The sequence below is a fragment of the Panthera onca genome, chromosome B2 (genome assembly GCF_046562875.1).
Source record: "Panthera onca isolate mPanOnc1 chromosome B2, mPanOnc1 haplotype 2, whole genome shotgun sequence".
Lineage (NCBI taxonomy): Eukaryota > Metazoa > Chordata > Mammalia > Carnivora > Felidae > Panthera > Panthera onca.
The window spans coordinates 41,327,758-41,352,890 of NC_138343.1; the positions used below are offsets into that span (position 1 = coordinate 41,327,758).

The following is a 25,133-nucleotide window of genomic DNA, read 5'->3' on the forward strand; positions in this document are numbered from 1 at the left end:
CAACCCCGATATCAAGAGTCACATGCTCTACTGACTGAGCCAGCCGGGGCACTCCTGCTTCCACGTTTTAGCTAGAGTGAATAGTCCTGCTATGAATTTGAGTATATAAATACCTCTTTGAGACCCTGCTTTCAATTCTTTTGAAAACTCACAAATGGAATTGTTGGATCATATAGCATTTTTTTTTCTTTTTTTTTGAGGAACTGTTCAACTCTTTTCTGCAGCAGCTGTACCATTTTATATACCCACCAACGCTGTACTCCCACGATTCATATTACTTTGAGTGACCACAGGTTCTTTAGGTTGTTCCTTTTCCCTTAATCTTTTTTTTCATTTTCAGCCTCATTAATTTCCATTGTCCTATCTGCACTTCTTTAAAAAAATTATTTTAGTAATCTCTACACCCAATATGGGACTTGAACTCATGACCCTGAGGTCAATAGTCACATGCTCCTCTGACTGAGCCAGCCAGGCAGCCCTGCACTCTGCTGTTGAAATCCGCCTTTGAATCTCTCTAGTGAATTTTTCATTTCAGTTACTGTACTTCTCAGCTCTAGCATTTTTTTGCTTCCTTTTAGGTTTTGTTTCTTTATTGATATTACCATTTTGTTCACACATTATTTCTTTCTCCACATCTTTCTCTAATTCTTTGAGCATCTTTAAGACAGCTGTTTTATTTTCTTAATTAAAATTTTTTTTAATCTTTATTTATTTTTGAAAGAGAGAGAGAGAGAGAGCATAAATGGGGAAGGGGGAAGGAGATGCAGAATCTGAAGCAGGCACCAGGCTCTGAGCTGTCAGCAAAGAGCCCAACGTGGGGCTCGAACCCATGAACTATGAGATCATGACCTGAGCCGAAGTCGGACGCTCAACCGACCAAGCCACCCAGGCGCCCCAAGACAGCTGTTTTAAAGTCTTTGTCCAGTAGATCTCCCATTAGATCTTCTTCAGAGACGGATTCTGTTAATTTATTTTCTCCTCTGAATGGGTCATATTTTCCTGTTTCTTTGCATGCCTTCTGATTTTTGGCTGAACACCAGACATTTGGGTCTAATGTTGTGGTTAATTCTGAAAATCATATTCTTCTCCTTCCCCATCCTGTTGTTTGATTGTTGTAGGCTATCTCTGTGCCAAAGATCCACTGAGGTATTAACTTAATGGTTTTTCAGGTCTTTTCTGAGCCTTTCCCTGGTCATGCATGACCACTTTTTAATTTTCCCCATATATGCAGTTTAGAATGCCCTAATCTTTAAAGTGTGGCTCACAAAAAGGAAAGGCAAAAAATGAAGGGGGGGAGGGACTGGCCCTTTAAATCTCCTCAATGTTACTTCAGTAGGAAGGGAAGAGGCTTACAACAATGGGAAAAGGTACAATAACCACTGCCAACTTCTGTATCTGCACCTCTGTGATCAGAAGTAGCAATCAGTGATCAGAGCACAGATCTCTAATATTTAGGGAGCTAGATCCATTTTGCTCACCCTGGCTCTGCAAGCTGTGTACAAACTGTTCCAGAAACACCAGCTGCCTGTCAAAGGGCTGGGGTCTGGGTAGCTGCTACTGTGCTAGGAGCTGATATTGATTGAAATTACCACAATTTACTGTTCAAATCTTCCCCTGGAAGGTGCAAGCCTTCAAGATTCCAGAGTTCCAAAATCAACACAGATTCTGCCAATACAACTGTTCTCTAGATGGGGTGACAGATTCCTGGTGCTTCCTACTCTGTCATCTTCCTGGGCTTTAGTTTTTTTGTTGCTGTTGTTGATTTATTTATTTTGAGAGAGAGAAAGTGAGAACGCGAGTGGGGGAGGGGCAGAAAGAGGGAGAGAGAATCCCAAGCAGGCTCCGTGCTGCCAGCGCAGAGTCCGACACAGGGCTTGAACTCACGAAACCGTGAGATCATTGACCTGAGCTGAAATCAAGAACTGGAGGTTTAACCAACTGAGCCACCCAGGCGCCCCCTCCTGGGCTTTTGTTTTAACACAAACGTACTGACCTTTACCGTGGTTTTTCTTGCATCTTGTTTAAGAAATCATTCACGGAGCAGGCAAATCTTTGACAGCCACATTAAAAAGGCTTCAGGAGCATTCAGAAAGGAGCAGTTAACTCTCATGGAGAGAATGAAGGGTCAGGTAACATTGGAGTTAAAGCCTGATGACTTAATAGGCATTTGAGGCAAAGAAGAGGAAAGGTGAGGGGGAATAGCATGAGCAAAGGTGAGTAAGAGGATGGCACACTTAGAAACAAGGTGGGGGCTGATACGCATATATTACACACTAGTCTCATAGCCCTCCTCCTGTACCAAGGCAGGGGTAGAAGAAACTGCATCCTAAGTTGTGGCCTTGTGGTCATTCTTTAATTTATCTGAGCTTTCTGAGCCTGGCTGTGGCCTAGAGTCACTAAGCCATGGGCATGGATACACTAATAGCCAATTGTTGAATTGCTGCTAAATGCAGTTGTGCCCCAAGTTTGTGCTCATTTCCTGGAATGAAGAGTAACACAAAAGACTACATTTTTCCTTTTAAAGATTTTATTTTTAAGTAATCTCTACACCCAATGTGGAGCTTGAACTCACAACCTCAAGATCAGGAATCACATGCTCCACCAAAGGAGCCAGCCAGGCGCCCTGAAAATTAATCATTTTCAAATGTATACAATTCAGTGGTATTTATGACATTCACAATGTTGTGCAATCACCAGCTCAACTTTTAAAGGTTTCACACCAGGGAACTATAGGGGCCAAGGAACTGTAGGGGCCAAGGACAGATCACATTCTTCCCCCATAACCATTAAGTAGAATAGTTACAGGGGGCCTGGGTGGCTCAGTTGGTTAAGCATCCTACTCTTGATCTTGGCTCAGGTTATGATCTCACGGTTTGTGAGATGGAGCCCTACATCAGGCTCAGTGCTGTCAGTGTGAAGCCTGCTTGGGATTCTTTCTCCCTCTGCCTTCCCCTGCACACTTGCACTAAAAATGTAGGAACAGTTAAGTAGTAGCAGGTTATCTCCATTTCTCCCTTCCCGCAACTTCTGGCAACCACCAATTTACTGTTTCTATAGATTTACCTATTCTAGATATTTCACACAAAGGGAATTACACAATAGTGGTCTTCTGTGTCTGGCTTCTTTCACTTAGCATAATGTTTTCAAGATTCAGCTACATTATAAAATGCTAACAGTACTTCATTCCTTCTTATGGCTGAACAAAATCCCATTATGTGCACGTACAATGTTTTGTTCATCCATTCAACCACGGAAGGACATTTGAGTTGTTTCCACCAAATGGCTACCGTGATACAGTGCTGGAAGAACAATTGTCAGCAAGTATTTGTCTGCGTCAACAAGTGTTCGTTTGTGTCCTTATTGGCAATTCTTTTGGGTACATACGTGTGAGTGGAAATGCTAAGTCGTGTAATTCTATATTTAATTTTCTGAAAAGTTGCCAAAGTATTTTCCATAGTAGTTGAACCGTTTTATGTTCCCATAGGCAATGAACAAGGGTTTCTCCTCATCCTTGTCAACACGTAGAATTTTGTTTTTTTTTTTAAATTATTACTTTTTGGGGCACCTGGGTGGCTCAGTTGGTTAAGCCTCCAACTTCAGTTCAGGTCATGATCACACAGTTTGTGGGTCTGAGCCCTGCGATGGGCTTCGTGCTAACAGCTCAGAGCCTGGAGCCTGCTTCAGATTGTGTCCCCCCCTCTCTCTCTGCTCCTCCCCCACTCACATTCTCTCTCAAAAATAAACATGAAAAAAACATTTTTTTAATTAAAAAATTATTACTTTTTATTACAACCATCCTACTGAATGTGGAATGGTAGCTCATAGTTTTGATTTGCATTTTCCTAATGTCTAATGATGATGAGCATATTTTCATGGGCTTGTTGGCCATTTGATAACTTCTTTGGAACAATGTCTGTTCAGGTTTTTGCCCCATTTTTTTAACGTTTTAATGTTTATTTTTATTTTTGAGAGACAGAGCATGAGCGGGGGAGGGGCGGAGGGAGAGGAGGAGAGGAGGAGAGGGAGAGGAGGGGGAGAGGGGGAGAGGGGGAGAGGGGGAGAGGGGGAGAGGGGGAGAGGGGGAGAGGGAGAATCCAAAGCAGGCTCCAGGCTGTCAGCACAGATACTGACGCAGGGCTTGAACTCACGAACCGTGAGATCATGACCTGAGCCGAAGTCAGACGCTTAACTGACTGAGCCACCCAGGTGCTCCTCTTTTGCCCATTTTCTGATTGGGTCATCATTCTACAGGTCTTATGGCAGCACCGAATTATTTTGAGAATTAACTTTATAGTGAATTGAGACTGAGGAGTTTGAAACTGAGAAGTTTGAGTCCCCTAACTTTGTTCTTCTTTTTCAAGATTGTTTTAGCTTTCTGGGGCCCCTTGCAATTCCATATTAATCTGAAGATCCCAACTTTTCTATTTCTGCAAAAAAGGCCATTGGAATTTTAACAAGGATTGCATTGAATCTGTAGTTTGCTTTGTGTAGTTTTCTATCTTAACAAAAGTAAATCTTCCAATTCATGATTATGGGATTCCTTTCCATTTATTTAGATCATCTTTAATTTCAGGAATGTTTTGTACTGCTCAGTGGTCTCCATCTGACCCACTAGGAATGACACTGTCCAACAGAAATATGATGTAAGCCACATAGCCAATTAAAATTTTCTAGCCAGGCAAACTTAAAAAAGCAAAAACAAGTTACATTAATTATATTTTAATTAACCCAATGCACCAAAAAAAAAAAAAAAAAAAAAAAAATCAAAAACAAACAAAAAACAAAAAACCCATCATTTCAACATCAATACAAAAAATTATTAACAAGATATATTACATTCCTTCTTTGTACTAAGTTTTCAAAATCTGGTGTGTATTTTATACTTAAACCTTACCTCAATTCAGATTAATCACATTTCAAGTGCTCAAGAGCCAGTCTTGTGTTATAAGACTATTTGACAAGGAGTTAAAACTCAAAGCTCCAATACACAACTGGAGAGAATGTAAATGAGTACATCCCTTTAGAAAACTATCTGGTTCTAGACGTCTATAAAACCGAAAATATGCATATCTTATAAACTAAGAACTCCACTCCTACATGTAGAATTCCATCCCAACCCAACAGAAATTATGTGTACACCAAACACATTTACTAGAATACAAACTGCAGCACCACTGCACTGTTTGTCATAATGAAATGCTGGAAACTACTGAAAAGTCAATGCTAAATGACTAAGTGACAGCATAATTACATGATAGACTACCACACCTGCAACGAGAATGAACAAACCACAACTACATGCAGTAACTTGGATGACTCTCACAAACATGTTACTGAGCAAGAGAAGCCGGACAAGAAGGCATGCATGCTTCTGACTAATAAAGCTCAGAAAACCAGGCAAAATGTTGAAAGGTAAGAATAGTGGTTACCCTTGAGGAATGGGTTAATGACCGTTTGCTAATGTTGTTTGTTGATCTGGATGCTGATCACACGGATGTGTCCGCTTTGTGAAAATTCATCTACATGCACCCATAATTCCTATCCTTTTCTTATATCTGTTTGTGCCCTTATATACTTCAAGATAAAATTTACTGAAAAAACAAGACAAAACTCTAATAGCTCCAGATGTACATGACTTAAAAGAATGGAACTGCTCCATAACCATGGTAAACACTTTTCAAAATCTCTTTTGATTGACTTTGGGATTTTTCAAAAACACTGAACTCTTAGAAAAGTATAGGGACAACCATACTATTGAGGTCTCGCCAAAACAGAAACGAACCATCTTTCCAAGTCTGGGTTCTTACCACATGGCCTCCAGCCACAAGCCTAGAAAGGCCCAGTTGATGTGTGTGTTGCTACCCGGCCTCATCACTTTCAGTTTTCTCCAAGCTACAGAAGAACCTTTTGGTTTTAAAAACATCAATATGGGAAAAAAAACTTTCTTTGATTAAGTATTTTACTACATTCTCAGTATGCATGCCCACTTCTTTACTGAAATCTTTCTTCTTTTTGAAATCAGAACAAAATACTGCCTATTTCCACAGACATATCCCCAGTGACCACTCTTTCAGATACTCCAGCTCTCCAATTTGGTCAACATTAAGACCTTTGATTCTTTTTTTTTTTTTTTTTTTTTAAGACCTTTGATTCTTAAGCTGATGATCTAGGGAGTATGCTTCCAGGGCAGCGTCCCAAAGACATGAGTAATTTGGCTCGCCCAGTTGAGATGCTGCTCTTCCCACCGAGTAAGAGGCCAAAAGCACTGGAACGGAGCTCTAACCTACATATAACTCAGAAATACTATAAAATATAAAAAAGGAATCAAACTTTGCCTTGGCCAGTAAGAACTAAATTCTAGCTATAACCTACTTTTCACTGTCGCATGTCCCTGAATCATCAAATATACCTCAGGTAACCAACAAGCCTAGGCTTGGCCTACTTCCACTTTACACTAGGCTCCTATGATTTGTAACAGTGACTCTGAACATTTAGTGTATGCACAAACCACCTGGGGATCTTGTTAAAAAACAGATTCAGATTTAATACTAGAGTGGGGCCCCAATTCTGTATTTCAGACAAGTTCTCAGGTGACACTAATGCTGCTGGTCTGAGGAGGAACATGCATCATGCTTTCCTCTGCCACGTTTAGCCACTGCATGTTTGGTCCATTTGAGAGTCATTATTCATAAATTCAGATGAGCTCATTTGAATACCACCCAGAAGGACTACTAGAGAAAGCAACTGTCCTGCTTCCAACAATTTGTTTAGTGACAAAAATCTGGACAAATAAAACCTAAAGTAAAAAGCAGGGATAAAGCATAAAGAAGTCGGGGTGCCTGGGTGGCTCAGTAGGTTAAGCGTCCGACTTTGGCTCAGGTCATGATCTCGCCGTTCCGGAGTTCAGGCCCCATGTCCAGCTCTGTGCTGACAGTTCAGAGCCTGGAGCCTGTTTCAGAGTCTGTGTTTCCCTCTCTCTCTCTGAACCCCCTCCCCCACTGCTCACGTTCTCTCTCTCTTAAAAATAAATAAACATTAAAAAAAAATTAAAGGGGCGCCTGGGTGGCTCAGTCGGTTAAGCGTCCAACTTCGGCTCAGGTCATAATCTCATAGTTAATGAGTTCGAGCCCTGTGCACTGGGCTTTGTGCTGACAGCTCAGAGCCTGGAGCCTGCTTCAGATTCTGTGTCTCCCTCACTCTCTCTGCCCCTCCCCTGCTTGCACTCTGTCTCTCTCTCAAAAATAATAAACATTAAAAAAAATTTTTTTTTAAAAAGTATAAAGGAATAGAGGAACACAGAGGAAAGGCTCAAAATGAGAAAAGCCATTTTGGGATTAGGTTCCACGTGTTCACTTGGACAGCAACACTTAAGCAAGCGAGAGCTAGAATTATTTTTAAAAAGAGACCCCAATCTAGAGAGAAAGAAGACCTAATCCCCCATTTACTACCACCATGATCTGAAGAAATGTAAGGAGATTACACTTCTGAGATTCTTAAGGTAAAAGAAACCCACCAACAACAGAAAAACTATTATTCCAACTCACCTTATAAGGGCAAGCAAATTGTCCAGAAGTTTCAGAATCTGTTCTGTGCAAGGGTTACGGAAGATTGGATTGCCACTGGGTGTATAACCCACGACGAATCCCCCAGCTTTGGCCTCTTCTAGGTCAGTGGGCCAGCAAGTTCGCTTCACAACACCCAGAATACTATATACACAAAAGCTCATCTATAGAAAAACATAAAACAAAAGATACCCATAAAGAGCAAGAAAAACCACAAGTGTTATTATCCGTATGCAATGTTATGGCAAACGTGATACAGAAGCCGGAGAGAAGGAAAGGAGCCCCATTTATTTAAATAAATTCCTGTCCCTTCTTTTAAGGTCAATCTAAGAGGGATCCTTTCATTGCCATCTTTAGGACCAGTGGTAGGCTCTAGAAGTTTCCTTTACATGAGATTGTCCTTCCAGAGGCTCTTGTAGGATCCCAATTAGAAGGTGGCCCGGACATGCTTCACAACCAAGTGTTTAGACTGCCAACATTTCGTCTTGTTTTGGCTGACCTTGCACCCCACCCACCCTCCATCTTGGGCCCTCACAGCTTTTGCTCTAATTCTCACTCATGGCACTCTCAACCAACCTACTACTTGCCAGGTTAAGTAGAATTCTGCCATATTGGAACCAGGAACAATGTTTATTTGAATAGCAAAGAACTGAAAACTCTCAGGTTTGCAAGTTAGATCATCATTTAAGACTCTACTTCCCAGACAGCAGTGGCAGGGAGGACTCATACTGCCCACCAAATTCTGACCTAATTCCTCATTACACTTCACTCTTCAGAGCTATTTAGAGATCCTTAAAGTCAAAATAACGAGTTCAAAGAAAAGACCATCTGCTTTGCTGTAGGAACTAACACAAGAATTCAAGAGTAAAGAAGAAAAGAAAGGAGAAGCTTAGGGAAGTGGAGACTCCCAGATTTCTCATGCACATTAAAAAAAACAAACATCTTTAAGAAACTCAACAAATGACAACACCCTATTCCCACCTGGGGCCAATGCAGCTTCCCATTCCCAGCCGTTTACTCACTCGTGCACGGTTTAAGCCACAGGGATCCTCCAGGCCTGGGTCACAGCTCTTGCGATCAGCTCCCACATAGGCAATAAAAGCATCAACATCTGACAGCACTCTGAAGGTTGCAGTGGCAAAGACAAGTTATACCATGATTTTAAGCAAAGTGAATTTCTTCCACAAAAGCTAATAAGCTATGATTATTTAGCTCCAAAGAGCAGTTGTTAGAAAGTGAAAGGAACCTAATCATATTGTTAGCTGTCATTTGAAGGTTTAAATTTCTCCTCCCACTTCTTTTTTTTTTTAATATTTACTTTGAGAGAGAGAGAGAGAGTGAGAGCGAGTGCACACATGCTCAAGTTGGGGAGAGAGAAGGGGAGAGAGAGGGGGAGGGAGAGGGGGAGGGAGAGGGGGAGGGGGAGGGAGAGAGGGAATCCCAAGCAGGATCCATGCTGTCAGCACAGAGCCCAACGCAGGGCTTGATCTCACGAACCTTGGGAACCCTGAGCTGAAATCAAGAGTTGGACGCTTGACCTGATTGAACCACCTGGGCGCCTACTTGTCTTCCCACTTCTAAATGTCATTAGCAAAAAGAATGTGAGCTTGAGAATGCTCCATGGGCACACGTAAGTGTCTACGCGATGCCTACTATACAGCCTCTATTGGCTGTTCTCATTTCTCTACATTGGTTCATGCTGCAATGTTGACACCATAGCAATTCTGACTCTGTGGCCTCCTGACCATACTACCTACTTTTACTAATTTCTTCTCTCTCCTTATGCCTCTGTACTGAAGGTGACATTTTCAACAATGAGAATTAAAGACTGCTTTTGAACTTCAAATATCACCAATGGGGTCATCACGCCTTGATATCCTCATACTCCCACCCTGGGAATAGCTCTTAAAATAGAAGGGTGCTCCAGTGCAGTGAGGGTCAGGGGCAAAGAATCTCCTCTACCTGTGCATGTCTTCAGAAAGCCAGATGCTGGCCACTGGTGCCATCAGCTCCTCTAGGAACACCTTCTGACGCTCGTAGTTCTTGAATTGGTTGCTAATGAGAACCAGGGCTTCCATGAGGGCACACTTCTCCATTTGTGTCAAGAGTAACTCATTGGAGAGGAGTTGCTTCACATGGTTATAAAGCATGTCAAAATTGGGCTGCAGATTACAAAGAAAAATACCCAAAGGTGATGAAGGTCTGATTTTCAAGGAGAGGTGGGTCACTCAAGGAAGGTGGAAAGAGGATCAAGGCATTCCTAGGAAGGTCAGGCCTATAAGACTGTCACTTAGTAATTTAGTTATAGCGTTCTTTTGCCTGAACAAGCAAGGCAATTCAGGCAGAAGGTGGTTCTTGTCTCATTTGGGTAACTGTACTTCCCCACAGTACAACTGTGAAAACAGTGTCTTTTTTTCTATATCAACTTTTATAGTATATTTACAAAGATCAGTTTGTTTATACACGTTAGGAAGACACATAACTGCCAGTATTGAGAAGAAATTTCTGGTTAATTTGTAATCTGGAATAGTACAAAATTTCCTCTAGCAACCCTCCAAAACAGGCTGGGATTTGCATCTGGCTTCTCTCAAGATTAGGCACACCATTTGGCAGTAGTAAAGAATACCACCTAGTACGGTAAAAACGTGTACACTGACAGGGAAAACTTGGTCATCTATATGGAAAAGAACCACACATTTTGAGGGAATAATTTGCATTTTTAACTCCATTACTAAGTAGGAGAGGAAGAAGGCCCTCGACTCAGGGATACTTACTTGAAGCAAAGCTACATACAGTTCCTAGCTTTCTCTTTATATGAGGTATACTTAGGGCTGGATTTACAGAACAGTGTAACTAAACTCAACAGGTCTCAGTGGCTACTGGTCAGAGTCCAGGGGCTTACCAGTACGAGCTGGGGGTAGTCACGACATGTCTTGATGATGGAAGAACAAGCATGTCTCCTCACATTCCTCACTGCCCGGGTTCTGGGGGCCTGGAAAGACATTCAACAAACTTGGGGCCACTTTTAATGTAATTTACAGATGCTGCACAGAATCACATAAAATACCTCCTTCAGAGACAAATTCACAATTTTCACACTGTGGGAGTTTAATGGAGTGACATTTATAGTCACCATGAATACACATGTTCACTGATTTTGCCTTAGAGTATCTCTACTATAAACACCATACCATAGGACTATGTCCTGCCTTTACTAATAACCCCTTCTACTTATAAAAAAAATCTAGACTTATGGGTTAGGCATTCATACTTTTGCTCTCCAGAAGTTAGGATTTGTTGAATTAATGGCCTTACCTTACTTTCTTCAACAGTTTCAAAAGTGACAGATGAAAATAGCTAAGGGTAAGAAAAAAAAGCCACTCATCAGTACCAAATGCATAAAGTATTTAAAAATAATACTTAGATCTAGGTTTCCAACAAAATCCCCAAAGTGTAACAAAAGGGTTTTCAATCAGTGTTACGAAATTTCAGACTTTTTCTCAGATAACTCTACAAAAGGCTTGAGACTCACAACTTTACTATCAAACATTTCACAAAGGTGAAGGTCCCAGAAACCCCGAATAATCCAAGCCAACAGCCAAACACTCAACTATGGTGATTCCCTCACCATGGTGTAACTTCTCGACTCTTTAACCTAATACAGCATGACTACTGCCCTAGTCACTAGGACAGAATTATACTCTAACAAAGGTCTAATCAAGAAACCCCATGGATATTCCCCAATTCATAGAGTATTTCTGTTGCAACAAATGAGTCCACCTTTTTGAAGTTCTACTGAACTTTGTAACGCACGTTCTCATTTCTTTTTTCTTCTTTGGGGGCTTCTCGTTCTTTGCCTTCCTCCCCCAGTGACGATCCCCTGGGTTCCCTGCTTGAGCTACATGTCCATCTCTACATACATATCACCCTCTTTCCTACAGCTTCACCTCTACTGTAGGCACTTCTATGATGATGCCACCTTAATATTATAATTTTCTAGAGTCCAGACCTTTAACCTCAAATAGTATTGTGAGGTGCCTCCTAGATGTTGTACATATACTTCAAATGTAGTATCCCCAAACTGAACTTACTCCTCTTCCTTACTCTTACCAAATCCAGTATTCTCACTCAGATGGTGCTCCACTTACTCACCTAAACAGGAAACCCAAAAACCATCCGCACTGACCATTCCTCTCACAAATCCCCTCCTAATAATCTGATAGCACACTTTGATATCCTTCTTTAGGTATTCTTTTCCACTTTTCAGTATACCTGGCTATTAACTGCAATGCCACATGGGCACAACAACCGTTTATGTGATTTTATTTCCAAACAGAGCATCTAAAGGATAAGTAAGCCTTTTCTACTAACATGGTACCTGATCCACAGTAAGTACTGCATATTTGATGAATGAATAAATGACTCTTTATTAGCTTGTCTCAAAGACTCTCAAAAATAGTTACAAAAAACAATAATTGGCTCAAAAATGCCAAAACAAAGTTTATAAAGGAGATGGCATTTACCTTAGAGAAGACCTGGGGCAGGAACTCTGGTCTGTAGGTGACAAATGGAAAGAGTGCAGAGACATTAGTGAGGACACAGGACAGGATGAGAGGATCCTTGGTGTCAAAGTTCAGGACCATTTGCAACAGCTCTATTCCATCATTAACAGGAAGTGCCTATAATACAGACATGAAAAGGAGGTTGGCAGGGCTAATAAGCACTTGTGGTAAATTAACCTTTAGGTTTTGGTTTATAAATACATAATATGGTTCACCACATATGGTTTTATATACTGCTTCTTATAAGCAGTACCCCATGTTATTAAAACTTTTCCTAAATGATGCTACTATGTGCTTTCGTAAAGATGTAGCTTTTCCTACTACTAGACATTGAGAATGTTGCTAGTTCTTTACTATTAAAAACAGTGCTAACAAATATCTCTGCAAAAAGATTTTGGCTACATTTTCAGTTATTTCATTTGAAGAAGAGATTTTTGGGGATGACTGGAATTACTTAATCAAGAGGTATGGGTATTTCTGAATTAATATTTTTCTTCTTTACAAGCTGCATCAATTGATTCTCTACCCACCCATATGCCCTTCTTACCATGTTCTCAGCAGCAGTTTGAGTTTATTCCCTAAAACCTTTGCAGTAAAACAAGGAGTTTATATAAATTTGCATTTCTTCAGTTGTGAAATATTCCAGGCCTTTAAAAAGGTGTAAGCAATACTTTAATAGCTCTCCATATGACCACTTTGAGAAGTACAATGTTACTGACAGAGTGGTTGTTTTGTGTGCATACCCTAGAGGTAGCCACTATTCTGAATTTGATGTTCACAGTTTCAAGGATTCCCTCATTTCTGTATATTTTTCCACAAATATACACATTCACAGTTACACAGAATTGTATGCCTACTTTTGTAGCTTGCTGTTGGGGGTCCACATTATGTTCATGAGAAATCACCCTTTTTTTTTTTTTTTTTTTTTTTAAGTTTATTTATTTTGAGAGAGAGAGCATGCACGTGCACAAGCTGGGAAGGGGTAGAGAGAGAGGGAGAGAGAATCCCAAGAAGGCTCTGCACTAGCATGGAGCCTGATGCAGGACTCGATCCCAAGAACCCTGAGATAATTAATGACTTGAGCTGAAATCAAGAGTTGGATGCCAAACCGACCGAGCCACCCAGGTGCTCTGAAAATCATCCTTATTCAAAGTATACCCTAGTTCTTTTTTACTGCTCTATAAATATGTTATCTTCTATTCTGTACAGTCTATTGGGGGATAGTAAGTTTTTTCCTTGGCTCAACACACAAGGATCCTCTTCAATATTGGGGCTTGATGCACATGCAGGGTTTCTTCAGAGTACAGACTTGGCAGTGAAGTTGCTGGGTTATAAGGCGAGGCATCTCCACTAGACACTGCCAAATTATTCTCCAAAGTTGTGATACCAATTGTTTAAGAGATGTAAGTTTTTATAGTCAAGATATTAATCCCACCGGTATTTACTCCAAATATTGCTCCAAGTTTGCCTTTTACAGTTTGCAAGTTAAGAAAAAAATATGTATAGTCATTCAATTCACTTTTTTGTCATTACTTTCACTGTTTTTCAACTTAGGGACCTTTCCTCAAACAGCTAATTTTCCCCAATACTGTTTATTAAATGACCCAATCCCTCTCAATTTCTTTGGGATGCTTATACAAGCTCCAGGTTGTTTCTGGTCTATTTTGTTCCAATGAGCCGTATCTAATGTGAGTACCACACTGCTTTAAAATAATGTAGCTTTATATTTTACTGTCTGAGGCAAATCAATCCTCGTTTTCAAAATGTGATTTCCTCCCCCTCCAAAGCTATTCCATACCTTAATCCATTGCTAAAATAAGTCCTCTGGACATATAAGCTCAGCTAATGCCACTATAAACGAGAAGTAGCTTTTCAAAAATCCTTTCTAGCCAAAGAACCTCTTGGTCAAATTCTCTCACGGGATAAAAGCTGAGCTGCTCTGATGGACCCTGGGTGAGGGTGGGGACCAAGAGCACAGTGTGAGCAGTTTGTAAAACCACTGGATTAGGCAATACTACGCAGAGTCAGAAACTGGTAGCAGCAAGTGGGAATGTAACAGGCTGAGAGCCGTCATTTGCACACTTCTGGGACATAGAACGTGTTACAGCTTTGTTAATAAGTTGGTGAATAATTTCATCATATACAATTCACCAAACACTTTAGGAATGCTTCATTCTGACCCATTTTATTTTGGTGAAGAAAAAAAGGTTTTAGAGTCAGAGGTTTGTCACTAACAAACCTAAATACTACTACCTAGGAATCTCCTCAGGAAAAAAGAATTTCGTTCTATTGTTCTTCTCCCCACTAACTGTTCAGACTCTTACTCAATTTCTTGCACAGGGGCCATGCTGACCTTCTCTGTTCCAGTTTTAGTGTATGTGCTGCCAAAGTGAGCAGCTACTCAATTTCTAATTGTTACCTTTGCTTTGTTTCCAGTCCCCATCTTTCCCTTATACACAATCCAACGTTTTGTACCTTTTGACCAACTAAAATTTGGCATTTTGACCAAATACCAGCATATTAAATGACTTAGCATACAATCCAGGCTACAACCTACGAGGCACCCTTCCCCTGATACTGCCAGTCCTTTCATATATTTTAAAGACAAGTACCTGACAAACCGTGACCACTTCATTCTCCTGCTTTCCAACAGGGTCATACCCACATATTTGGCTCCATCAAGGTGTCTAATTAAAAATACCAGGAAAGGAAACCCCACAACCATTTCCCTTGATTCAGTGAAAAAAGGGCTTTCTTGACAGTTCCATCTAAATCTGAAAAAGGGCGCATTTAGTAAAAATGCAGAATCTAAGTACAATTTCCCACCTAAATTTTGGAACAAACTCTGAATACCATCATTTCAAACTGAAATGAATCAATGGAAAAGCAGATGACGTTAATGACTCTAAAACCTAATTTGTTAATATGCCATTTGTAAGAAAAAGCACTATATATCTCACTTATCTTCAAAGGATTTAGATTCTTCCTACAACTAACCTGGAACATACTAAGACATAATCACTTTAAAATGAGAAATCCAATGATTTTAACCTAATAAACCTAATTAATACAGTATATACTATCACCTACTTAATTATAGCTGCATCTAAGGTAGATAAGAGAAGAATGATATAGTTCATATGAAACACACAGAAACAAGACCAATTTATTCATATTCAGGAAAGAGGACACTGATAAGCTAACATGAATATTCTGGTCTACCTGCCGTAAACGGAGAAGGATGCTAAATGGCAAACATCTCTGAAGATTTTCCAATTCAAGATTACCATTACTGTCCTCCCTGCAACACCTGTTGTTCACTGTACTAACAGGGTTTGTCTTATTATCTCCTTAAAATAAAGACTGAACACTGTACACTTAGAGACAGAGACTTGCATTTGAGGCTCAGCTCTGCTGTTTACTAGCTATTTGAACTTGAGTATGTTATTTAACCTGACTCTCCATTTCCTCTTCTGTAGGATGCACATCCGCAGATTTTCTAATCCCTCTGTCACTTTTAAAGAGATCAAAATCATTATGCCATCGGCACAGGAAACAGTTACTTACGTCTTTATCTAGTGTCCGAAACATCTGGTTGATCACACTTTCTAAAAAAAAGGTCATGGCTTCCCACTGCACAAATGAAGACGAGAAGATGGAGCAGAGGCTGCCTTCGCCAGTTCCAGCTGTAAGAGAACAGGGTTTTAACACAAACACCACCACCACCACCACCACTACCACCACTACTGCCACAGGATCACAGAAGACAGGCAATGGGGTCTTAGACTAAGACCACTTAATTTCACAGTTGAAGGAACAGGGTAATCTAACCCCTCTCAGCCTAGAGAAAAAAAGAACTAAAAGTAGAGAGAAGTTCTATTCTGCCTCCACCTCTAACAATGAGCTGTGTGAATTCACCTCTGTGAGTCATATCTATAAAACCACTTTGAAAGCATCAAGAACAGTGCCTAGTCAATCACAGGCGACTGAAATATATCAACCAATCTCTCCTTTCCTTGCCCTTTATAACTTGTCTTTGAAAACCTATAGAATTAATTAAGATACTTGAGACCACAAAGAGTCCTTCCAAATAAACAACTAATACACAAAATGCTGCTTCACATCCAGTAGCCTCATGATAACTGCAAGGGCTATTATCTAGAGAACTGCGCCACCCTCCAATTTCACATTAAAGCATATCACTCAAACAGAATGGCACAGGCAAAAAGATTTACAAATTACTTTTCTTGTTTCCATATAGTGCTTCCATTTACTAGCTTCCTCTTGGTGCAACACATTTGGCCTCCACAAACATTCAACTTACTAGATACCAAGACCTTTAGAGTCAACTGTGAATATGCAAAACAGAATGTTAAATCCTGTGAATGTCAACTAACTAGCGTGGTTGGTAAGTGACCGTAAATATGGAGCCTTTTTAAAGGAGTAGCTTCTAGCTTTTCCTGTTTTATTAAATCTTGTCACACACAGCATGCATTAACAAGACAACAGATGATATAGAGTACAGAGAAGTTACCTGGCTTATGCATTTGGGTACAGAGCTATTAGGATTTTATATAAAGTGACATTTCCAAAGGCTATAAGGTGGCTGAGTGATATGGAAAGTCCCCGTACTGCTCCTATTATGCCTAACAAGACATTCTTTTGAGTTTAGGAATGGTTCTATGCAAGAACTTGGTAGAAAAGCTTTAAAAATTAAGTCTAGACATGCAATTTGTTAAGATGGTGCCCAAAGTGAAGTAATATAATCAACAATGTGCAATTGGCTGACTCTGTTAGAAAACAAATGTGAAGACAAAACTGACAGGAGCATGGTTTTACCCTAATTTATTTTTGAACACTATTAGCATGTTGTTCTAAGTATGGCTCAGAAGGTTTATTTCCTATGTATATTTGATACAATACTTCACTAATGTTTAGAAATAAAAACATCTTACAGTTCATGGATCCAGGATCAATAGAAATTGACAGCTGATACTTCAGCCACTCCCCAGCCATCTGGAAGCTAGTCTTTGGATCCAGACGACACGCTAACCTCATTACCTCTCCTTGCTGGGCCCGGGAGGCTGCCAAGAGAAAGATGTAAATCAATGAGCAGCATGTAATAGGTGCTTAATGTTCATTCATTTATCCATCCCAGGAGAAGAATGTTCAGAGACTCTGTTCTGCAGATTTGTGCTTTGAATGTAAACAAATGTTCAATAAAGATGAACAGATCCAGAAATTTTCAATTTTAGGGATTTCAAATTTCAAATTTTAGGGATTGCCCTACCATTCAATCCTCAAAGAGGCAAACTAAAAGTGATCTCCCATTTCTGTTGGAATTAAAAGATTAGATTGGTACAGATGTAAAACAATGTGGCTGCTGTGAAAAACAGCCTGGCAGTTCCTCAAAACATTAAACATAAAATTACTATACGATCAAATAATTCCCTTTCTAGGCATACACCCAAGAGAAATAAAAAACGTGTCTGTCCACTCAAGAACATGTACACACATGGTATAGCAGCATTATTATTACTTTTTTTAAGTAAGTTCTAGGCCCAATGTAGGGCTTGAACTCACAACCCCGAGATCAAGAGTCATATGCTCTACTAACTGAGCCAGCCAGACACCCTAATAGCAGCATTATTCTTAACAGCCAAGAGGTGGAAATGACTCAAATATCCATCAACTTATGTGGTATGCTCATACAATTAAATATTGGTGATAAAAAGAAACAAAGTATTGATTACACCATAACATGAGTGAATTTTAAAAACATAACCGTACATGAAAGGAGGCAGTCACAAAAGATCATATATTGTATAATCTGTTCTATATGAAATATAGAAATAGAGGATTACTGGTTGCCTGGTGCTGGTGGGGGGATGGGGGAACTGGGAATGATTGATTGCTAACGGGCACAGGGTTTCTGGGGGTCATGAAAATGTCCTAAAATTGTGGCAATAGTTGCACACCTCTAAATATATAAAAAAACACTGAATTGTATACTATAAATGGGTGAAACGTATGGTAAACAAATTATATCTCATAAGGCTGTTATTTAAAAAAATAAAAGAATGGTGTGGAACCAGCCAGGCTACAGAAAACCCAGAACACAACTAGGCTATAAGACAGCCTGTATTTTTTAGAGGACCAGCAAAGTAAGATGGTATTTAATCCCAAGTATAAAAAAAAATTCAAGTGCCTAACACACTGTTACTACCTAAACATCAAAGTCCAAAGGTTGTGTATGTGCACATGCGTGTGTGTGCATGTAATGCGTGTGCAAGAGAGGCTACTATACCTAGAATGAGTGCAATCCCAGTACCCTCTGCAATATGAGACTAGAGATTAAACAGGCTGCTGTCCAGATTTTGGGCCTTTAATATAGAACCCCAAGGGTCATGCACTATGATTCATAATATTAGATGCCATTCTTAGACTACTGGGAGAAATTCCAGGCCACTATCACTTACAGTTGAAGAAAGCATTGAAGTCCTCATCACTATCAAAATCAAATCGAGAATATTCACAGCTAGGGCTGTCTGTTTTAGAAGGAAAGCCCATCTGCAAAGAGAAAGATAATTGGGGTAGGGGATGAAAACAGACCTATCAAAAGAGTCTTAAACTCTAGGAGCTGAAGCAGTTTTTAAAGAAGAATTAAGGGTCTGCGTAAGATCTTTTTAAATAAGTAACTGCTTCTGGTCTACCCCAAGTCCACCATTTTCTCCTAGTTCCAATAATCCTGACAGCAGTAGAAAAGAGAACACTCATTTGACACTCTCCTCTAGATTCCTCAGGGAGAATTAAATTCTAGAATTTGCTTAGGGTGCCTGAGTATAAGGCTGTCTCAACACAATGTGCTAATACGGTAGGCAATAAGCAAAAAAGAATCTAGAACTATGTGTCTCCTTAAATGCTGACCCCCAGGGAACAAGCATGGAACTTTGTATGTTTCACTTAAACGGTAATGAAGACCATGGCAAAGAATTAGAGCAGGGTGTGCCATGTGCTAGCATATTCCTTGAAGAAATAAGAGGACACTTAAATAGGTCCCATTCTCTGATTTTACAAATCAAGATTAAGCATCTGTCAGCTGCAAGAGCACTTAGCTGATCTCAAGGAATTCACAAGCAACTTTACAGAGGTAGTGAGCAATTTGCTTCCACTCGCCCTCCTCCCTTCTCAGTCACCCTCATACTCTCCTGGACCTTCAGAAACAATCACATATTACCTCCTCTTAAAATCTTGACTCTACCCTGCCTGCTTTCAATCTCTGAAAAGCATTATCCCGTTGCATGGTCATGGTCATTGCTCTTGTCCTACTTCTTCCTAGCACCTAGCCCAATACTTACTATAAAAGTGCTCCAAAATATGAAAAAGTAGATTATAATGACCAGTTTGGGCTGCTTTCTTCTTGGTGAATAAGAGAATGACATGTCCAAGGAAGAGATCTTAGTGACCAAGACCGGGCTGTCACTTGGATGCCAATCTAAGTCTTACTGTGTGTAATTCACACTGCACATTTTGATTCCCAATGCATACCTTGACCAAGTTAGTCATAGAAGCACGAAGATATTTTGGTATTATTGCTAACAGCAAAGGGTCACGGGATAGGATCTCATGACGGAAAAGTGCCCCCCAAGTCATTTGAGTTGAAGAGCGCAGAAACTAAAGGGAAAGAAAAAAAAGAGAAACCTCAGTTTAAGGGTCTGCATTTTATATAACCAAGATTATGACTTAGCCCAGCAATTATCAACAGTATTTTTTCATGGAAATAAATCTCTGTAATATTTTGAAACTGGCCATGCTGTACTGCATCAGTAATGACGGCCCGTTACAGACCACATACTAATGAGACAGACCATGGGTCAGGTGCAATTCCTGGAGTGTGAACTGAGCTTTACCACTTTTTCTTCTTGTTTTATTTTAGGTAAGCTCTACGCCCAATGTAAGGCTCGAACAACCCAGACATCAAGAGTCATATGCTCTACTAACTGAGCCAGTCACGTGCCCCTCTACCACTTTCTTTAATGGCAAAAAAGGATACAGGAATCTCAGGGTGGTATTACAAGGAAAACCTTAAAGGTGAGAAATTAATTTTATAACACAATCAATTAGACTTTTGCACTTAAAATACCTTTAGGAGCAAATCACCTGGGATATAGCTCACATCTGATAGAACACTAGCAGAATATTACCTGAGGGGAAAAGCTGTTGACCTACATGATGCAATGCTTGGCTCAGGAAGAAGACTCAATAATTCTTTAATGAAATGACACTATAGTTCCTTCCTAGGGTCTTAAGAGTCATATTTTATACACAAGCTCCTAATTACTTCAGGTCATAGTGCTTCATTTTGGCTTACTTAACTAAAATTTTGAGATGTTGCCTATATAAAGTTTACCTGACTTGGATGGGTTGTGAAAGCAAGAAAAGATTCCAGGTATTTTCCAAAGTTTGCTGGTGTTTCTACATCAGAATCCACACCCTGAGGGACAAAAAGACCACTACATTAATGACACTGATGGCGGGGATGGGGTGGAAGAGGACAGCAAGAAGAGTAACAAATACAGCTGACCCTTGAACACAGGGGTTAGGGGTAAAAAACCCACATATAACTTCTGATTTCCCCAAAACTTAACTGCTAACAGCCTCCTATAGACCAGGGGCCTTACTGATAAAATAAACGATTAATACATACATGTATATATATTATATATTGTGTTCTTATAATAAAGGAACCTAAAGAAAAAAAAATGTTAAGAAAATCATAAGAAAGAGAAAATATATCTACAGAACTGCACTATATTTGTCAAAAAATACCTGAGCATAAATGGACCCATGCAGCTCAAACCTTGTTGTTCATGGGGCAACTGTACAGAACTTAAACCCCCACAAAGTTCAGTTTTAAAAGGACCATATACTTCCTTGTGACCTAAGGCATCAACTCAAGGATTTCCCTCCTTAATCGTTATCACTAAAACTCATTCTGTGGTCAAATACGAAAATAAAAAAGAGCATTCATTTCACAAATCACAGAAAGAAAAAAATCTGTATTACTGCTTCAGACCTGGTCTATTCAGATCTCTGTGACCAAATCTATTAAACAACCACTTGATGGTATACATCTCACGTCTGAAGATCTGTCCTCTCTAACCATTCAAACCACCACAAAAAGATGTAACATCAGATGCAAACGTCTATACCAATTGTCCTCTCAACTTGTAAGACTTGAATTCTTAAGTATTTCCCTAAAGACAGGTATTTCTAAGTCAATCAGACTAAAGTTTTCTTTTATGACCAATAATATTCTTTAAATTTGGGAAAAGAGTTCTTTATTTGAATGCATAATATTTCATAATCTAATAGACCTCAAAGGGTAATGCATTCAGCAAACTGATATTCTACAGGTACCAAAATTCACAAGAATGGCAACGTTGACTTTATGGAATAATAGATGTGGATGTTTCCTGTTGACATCGATAACTGACTTGTTAAGAGAAATTTACATCATTCAAACCCTATTACAAGAATTTAATCTATAAAATCGTATGAAATAACCTGTAGGGCAATTTCCACAAGGCTAAAATCAATGGCATGTTTCACTCACTATACAAATGTAACTTTCTAAACGTTCTACTCAAATGGTCCTGAAACTTGCTAGAAAGTGCTCACCAGCAATGCACAGAGCTGATTGCCCAGAGCACATAAGACCTGACAGAGTCTCTTCAGGAAGACATAGTGTTTTTCTACCAAGCCTCCTCCATCAGCAGTCCTGTAAGATGAGAAAATAGTGTGATTAGGTGTACATCAAGAGAACCAAAAGGATTCCCACCAAATGCAGCTGTATGTGGTCTGTGCTTCAACATTCAAATTTCTGCTGATTATTAAAGTTAAAAAACTAAAAAAAAAAAACAAAACAAAAAAACAAAAAACCTCCAACCAAACACTGAAAGATCAATGAGCAATAAGGTTCAATGCAATCTTATCCCTCAAAGAAGCACTCTAATTTTGCACATTATATGGTCTTTGAGTATTCTGGGTTAAATAAGATAAACTCTGAACACGACTGCATACAAAATGCATACATACACTTATAGGCATGAAAAGCTGCACAAAAAGACATTTGTTGATACCCAGGGAGGACTTAACAAGAGATCCCTAGGCAAAGCATGTCACAATTCCTTATACCGCTGACAAAAATAAAAGGACTATAATCAAGAAAATGAAAAGACAAGCCACAGACTGGGAGAAAATATTTGCAAAAGACACATCTAATAAAGGACTGTTATCCAACATATACGATGAACTCTTAAAACTCCACAATAAGAAAACAACCTGATTAAAAAAATAGACCAAAGGGCTTAACAGACACCTCACCAAAGATATACAAATGACAAACATATGAAAAGATGCTCCACATCATATGTCATCAGGAAATTGCAAATTCAAACAAGATACCACTACACACCTATTCGAATGGCCAAAATCCAGACCACTGACAACACCAAATGCTGCCAAGGATGTGGAACAGGAACTCTCATTCATTGCTGGTGAGAATGCAAAATGGTATAGACACTTTGAAGACAATTTGAGTTTCTTACAAAATTAAGCATACTGTTAACATATAGTCCAGCAATCACACTTCTTAGTATTTACCCAAAGAAATTGAAAACATGTTTACACAAAAACTTGCATGTTTATAACATGTGAAGCCTGGATGTTTACAGATTTGTTCTTAACTGTCAAAATTTGGAAGCAACCCAAATGTCTTTTGGTAGGTGAATGAATAAACTGGTACATCCAGACAATGGGGTATTATTCACTGCTAACAAGCAATGAACTTTCAAGCCATGAAAACACATGGAAAAACCCTAAATAGCATGTTACTAACTGAAAGAAGTCAATCGGAAAAGGCTATATACTATATGATTCCAATGATGTGACATTCTAGAAAAGGTAAAATTATGGAGAAAGTAAAAAGATCAATTGTTACCAGAGGTTGGGATGGGGGAGGAGAGATGAACAGGCAGAGCACAGAGGATTTTTTGGGTACTGAAAATAGTCTGTATGATACATACATGTTTTTACAAATTTGCTGAAACCCACAGAATGTACCCATGGAATATACAACACCCAAGAGTGAACCCTAAAACTATGGCTGGATGATTATAATGTGTCAGTGTAGGTTCATCAATTCTAACAAATGGACCACTTTGGTTGGGGATGTTGGTAATGGGGGAGGCTATGCGTGTGTGGGGGCATGGCATATACGGGAAATCTCTGTACCTTCACTGAATTTTGCTGTGAACCTGAAGTTGCTCTGAACAATGTAAGTTTCTTTTTTTAAAAGCAATAAAAACATAACCTTGTGTGTCATTTCTCCAAGTAATTTAGTTCAGATCTATAATCCTTTATCTACTGTTTCAGAATCAAGATAGCTCTTTAAAAAAAAATAACTTACTTGGTGGCAAAACCTAACCTGAAATGATGCAGGGATATTCACACTAATGAGAGTAAGAACTAGTGTGGACAGCAGCCATGTCAGCTGTGTTCTGGAGCCAGCAGAGCATAATGTAAAAAGCATGGGCCTCGAGGTAAGCAAGACCTAGGCTCTAGTGATGTTGAAGGGCAATATGGCATTATGCTTTCCAGTGCAGGCTCTTGAGTCTGACCGCCTGGGTTTGAATCATACCTTTACTCACAGGTATCAGTAAGTAACACAAATGGAGATGGGACACCTCAGTGTGAATGTCATGGTCTCTACAGAACTAAGAAATGGGCCCTGGAGGGGCGCCTAGGTAGCTCAGTCGGTTGAGCATCTGACTTCAGCTCAGGCATGATCTCACAGTTCATGGGTTTGAGCCCCACGTCGGGTTCTATGCTGACAGCTCAGGGCCTGGAGCCTGCTTCAGATTCTGTGTCTCCCTCTCTGCCCCTCCCCCACTTGCGCGCGCTCTCTCTCTCTCTCTCTCTCTCTCTCTCAAAAGTAAAATAAACATTAAAAAAAAAAAAAAAAAAGAAATGGGCCTTGGAAACAGTAACTACAGTGGCCATCCAAAAGACATGTTATGAATTTAATGAAGAGAACCCCTTAAAAACAAAGCTAGTCTTTACAGGAAAGAAAGCCATCATAAAAGCCGTGTTGAAATGGACAGGAAGAGGGGCACCTGGGTGGCTCAGTGGGTTGAGCATCCAACTTCAACTCAGATCATGATCTTGCAGTTCATGAGTTTGAGCCCTACATGGGGCTTGTTGCTGTCCAGTGTGGAGCCCACTACAGATCCTCTGTCCCCCTCTCTCTCTGCCCTCCCCTCCTTGTACTGTTTCTCTCTCCCTCAAAAATAAACATTAAAAAAAAAAATAAACAGATAATAAGAGATTTTAAGTAATATGTATGTGTCTGTCTCATATCTTTTCATTTGTCCCTAGTACTAAGAATATCAAAAAAACAAACAAAAAAAAGAAAAACAAAAAAACAGGGGGCACTTGGCTGGCTAAGTCAGTTAAGCATCTGACTTCGGCTCAGGTCATAATCTTGCGGTCTATGGGTTTGAGCCCCATGTCAGGCTCTGTGCTGACAGCTCAGAGCCAGGAGCCTGTTTCAGATTCTGTGTCTCCATCTCTCTCTGTCCTTCCCCCGTGAGCTCATGCTTGTTTTCTCTCTCTCTCAAAAATAAATAAAAAACATTAAAATAAATAAATAAACATTAAAAAAAAAAAAAGGATGTTGTGACAGGTTCAACTGTCCTTGTAATACAGTTCTATCTGCCTTCCTGGGTAAGAAACATGTATCAGTAAATGCTCAAATATTTTCCAGAGCAATTAAAAGAAAGTAAGTAGAAGCCATTATTTTAAGACAGATAATGTGTTTACAAGGTCCCATGCATACATTTCTCATCAAACACACTGTTCCCGCTGTTTCCAAGAGCCTCAGCACTTCAGGCATTGAGTACTTTGAGCAGGAAAGGAAGGAGGAGCATCTGGAGTTCTGCAGTCAAGG

General features: G+C 39.7%; 1 protein-coding gene across 1 annotated transcript in view; it reads right to left on the bottom strand.

The window, feature by feature from the left end:
- The window catches only part of XPO5 (exportin 5), a 48,301-nt gene that overhangs the window by 12,190 nt on the left and 10,978 nt on the right, over positions 1–25,133 (bottom strand). The window contains exons 9-20 of the mRNA XM_060615593.3: positions 21,806–21,905; positions 20,535–20,618; positions 19,673–19,798; positions 18,604–18,694; positions 17,080–17,208; positions 15,692–15,810; positions 12,086–12,241; positions 10,878–10,919; positions 10,465–10,554; positions 9,525–9,724; positions 8,585–8,684; positions 7,545–7,726 (exon numbers count right to left, since the gene is read on the bottom strand). Coding sequence (XP_060471576.2) covers positions 7,545–7,726; positions 8,585–8,684; positions 9,525–9,724; positions 10,465–10,554; positions 10,878–10,919; positions 12,086–12,241; positions 15,692–15,810; positions 17,080–17,208; positions 18,604–18,694; positions 19,673–19,798; positions 20,535–20,618; positions 21,806–21,905 — 1,419 coding nt within the window. The remainder of the gene's footprint in view (positions 1–7,544; positions 7,727–8,584; positions 8,685–9,524; positions 9,725–10,464; positions 10,555–10,877; positions 10,920–12,085; positions 12,242–15,691; positions 15,811–17,079; positions 17,209–18,603; positions 18,695–19,672; positions 19,799–20,534; positions 20,619–21,805; positions 21,906–25,133) is intronic.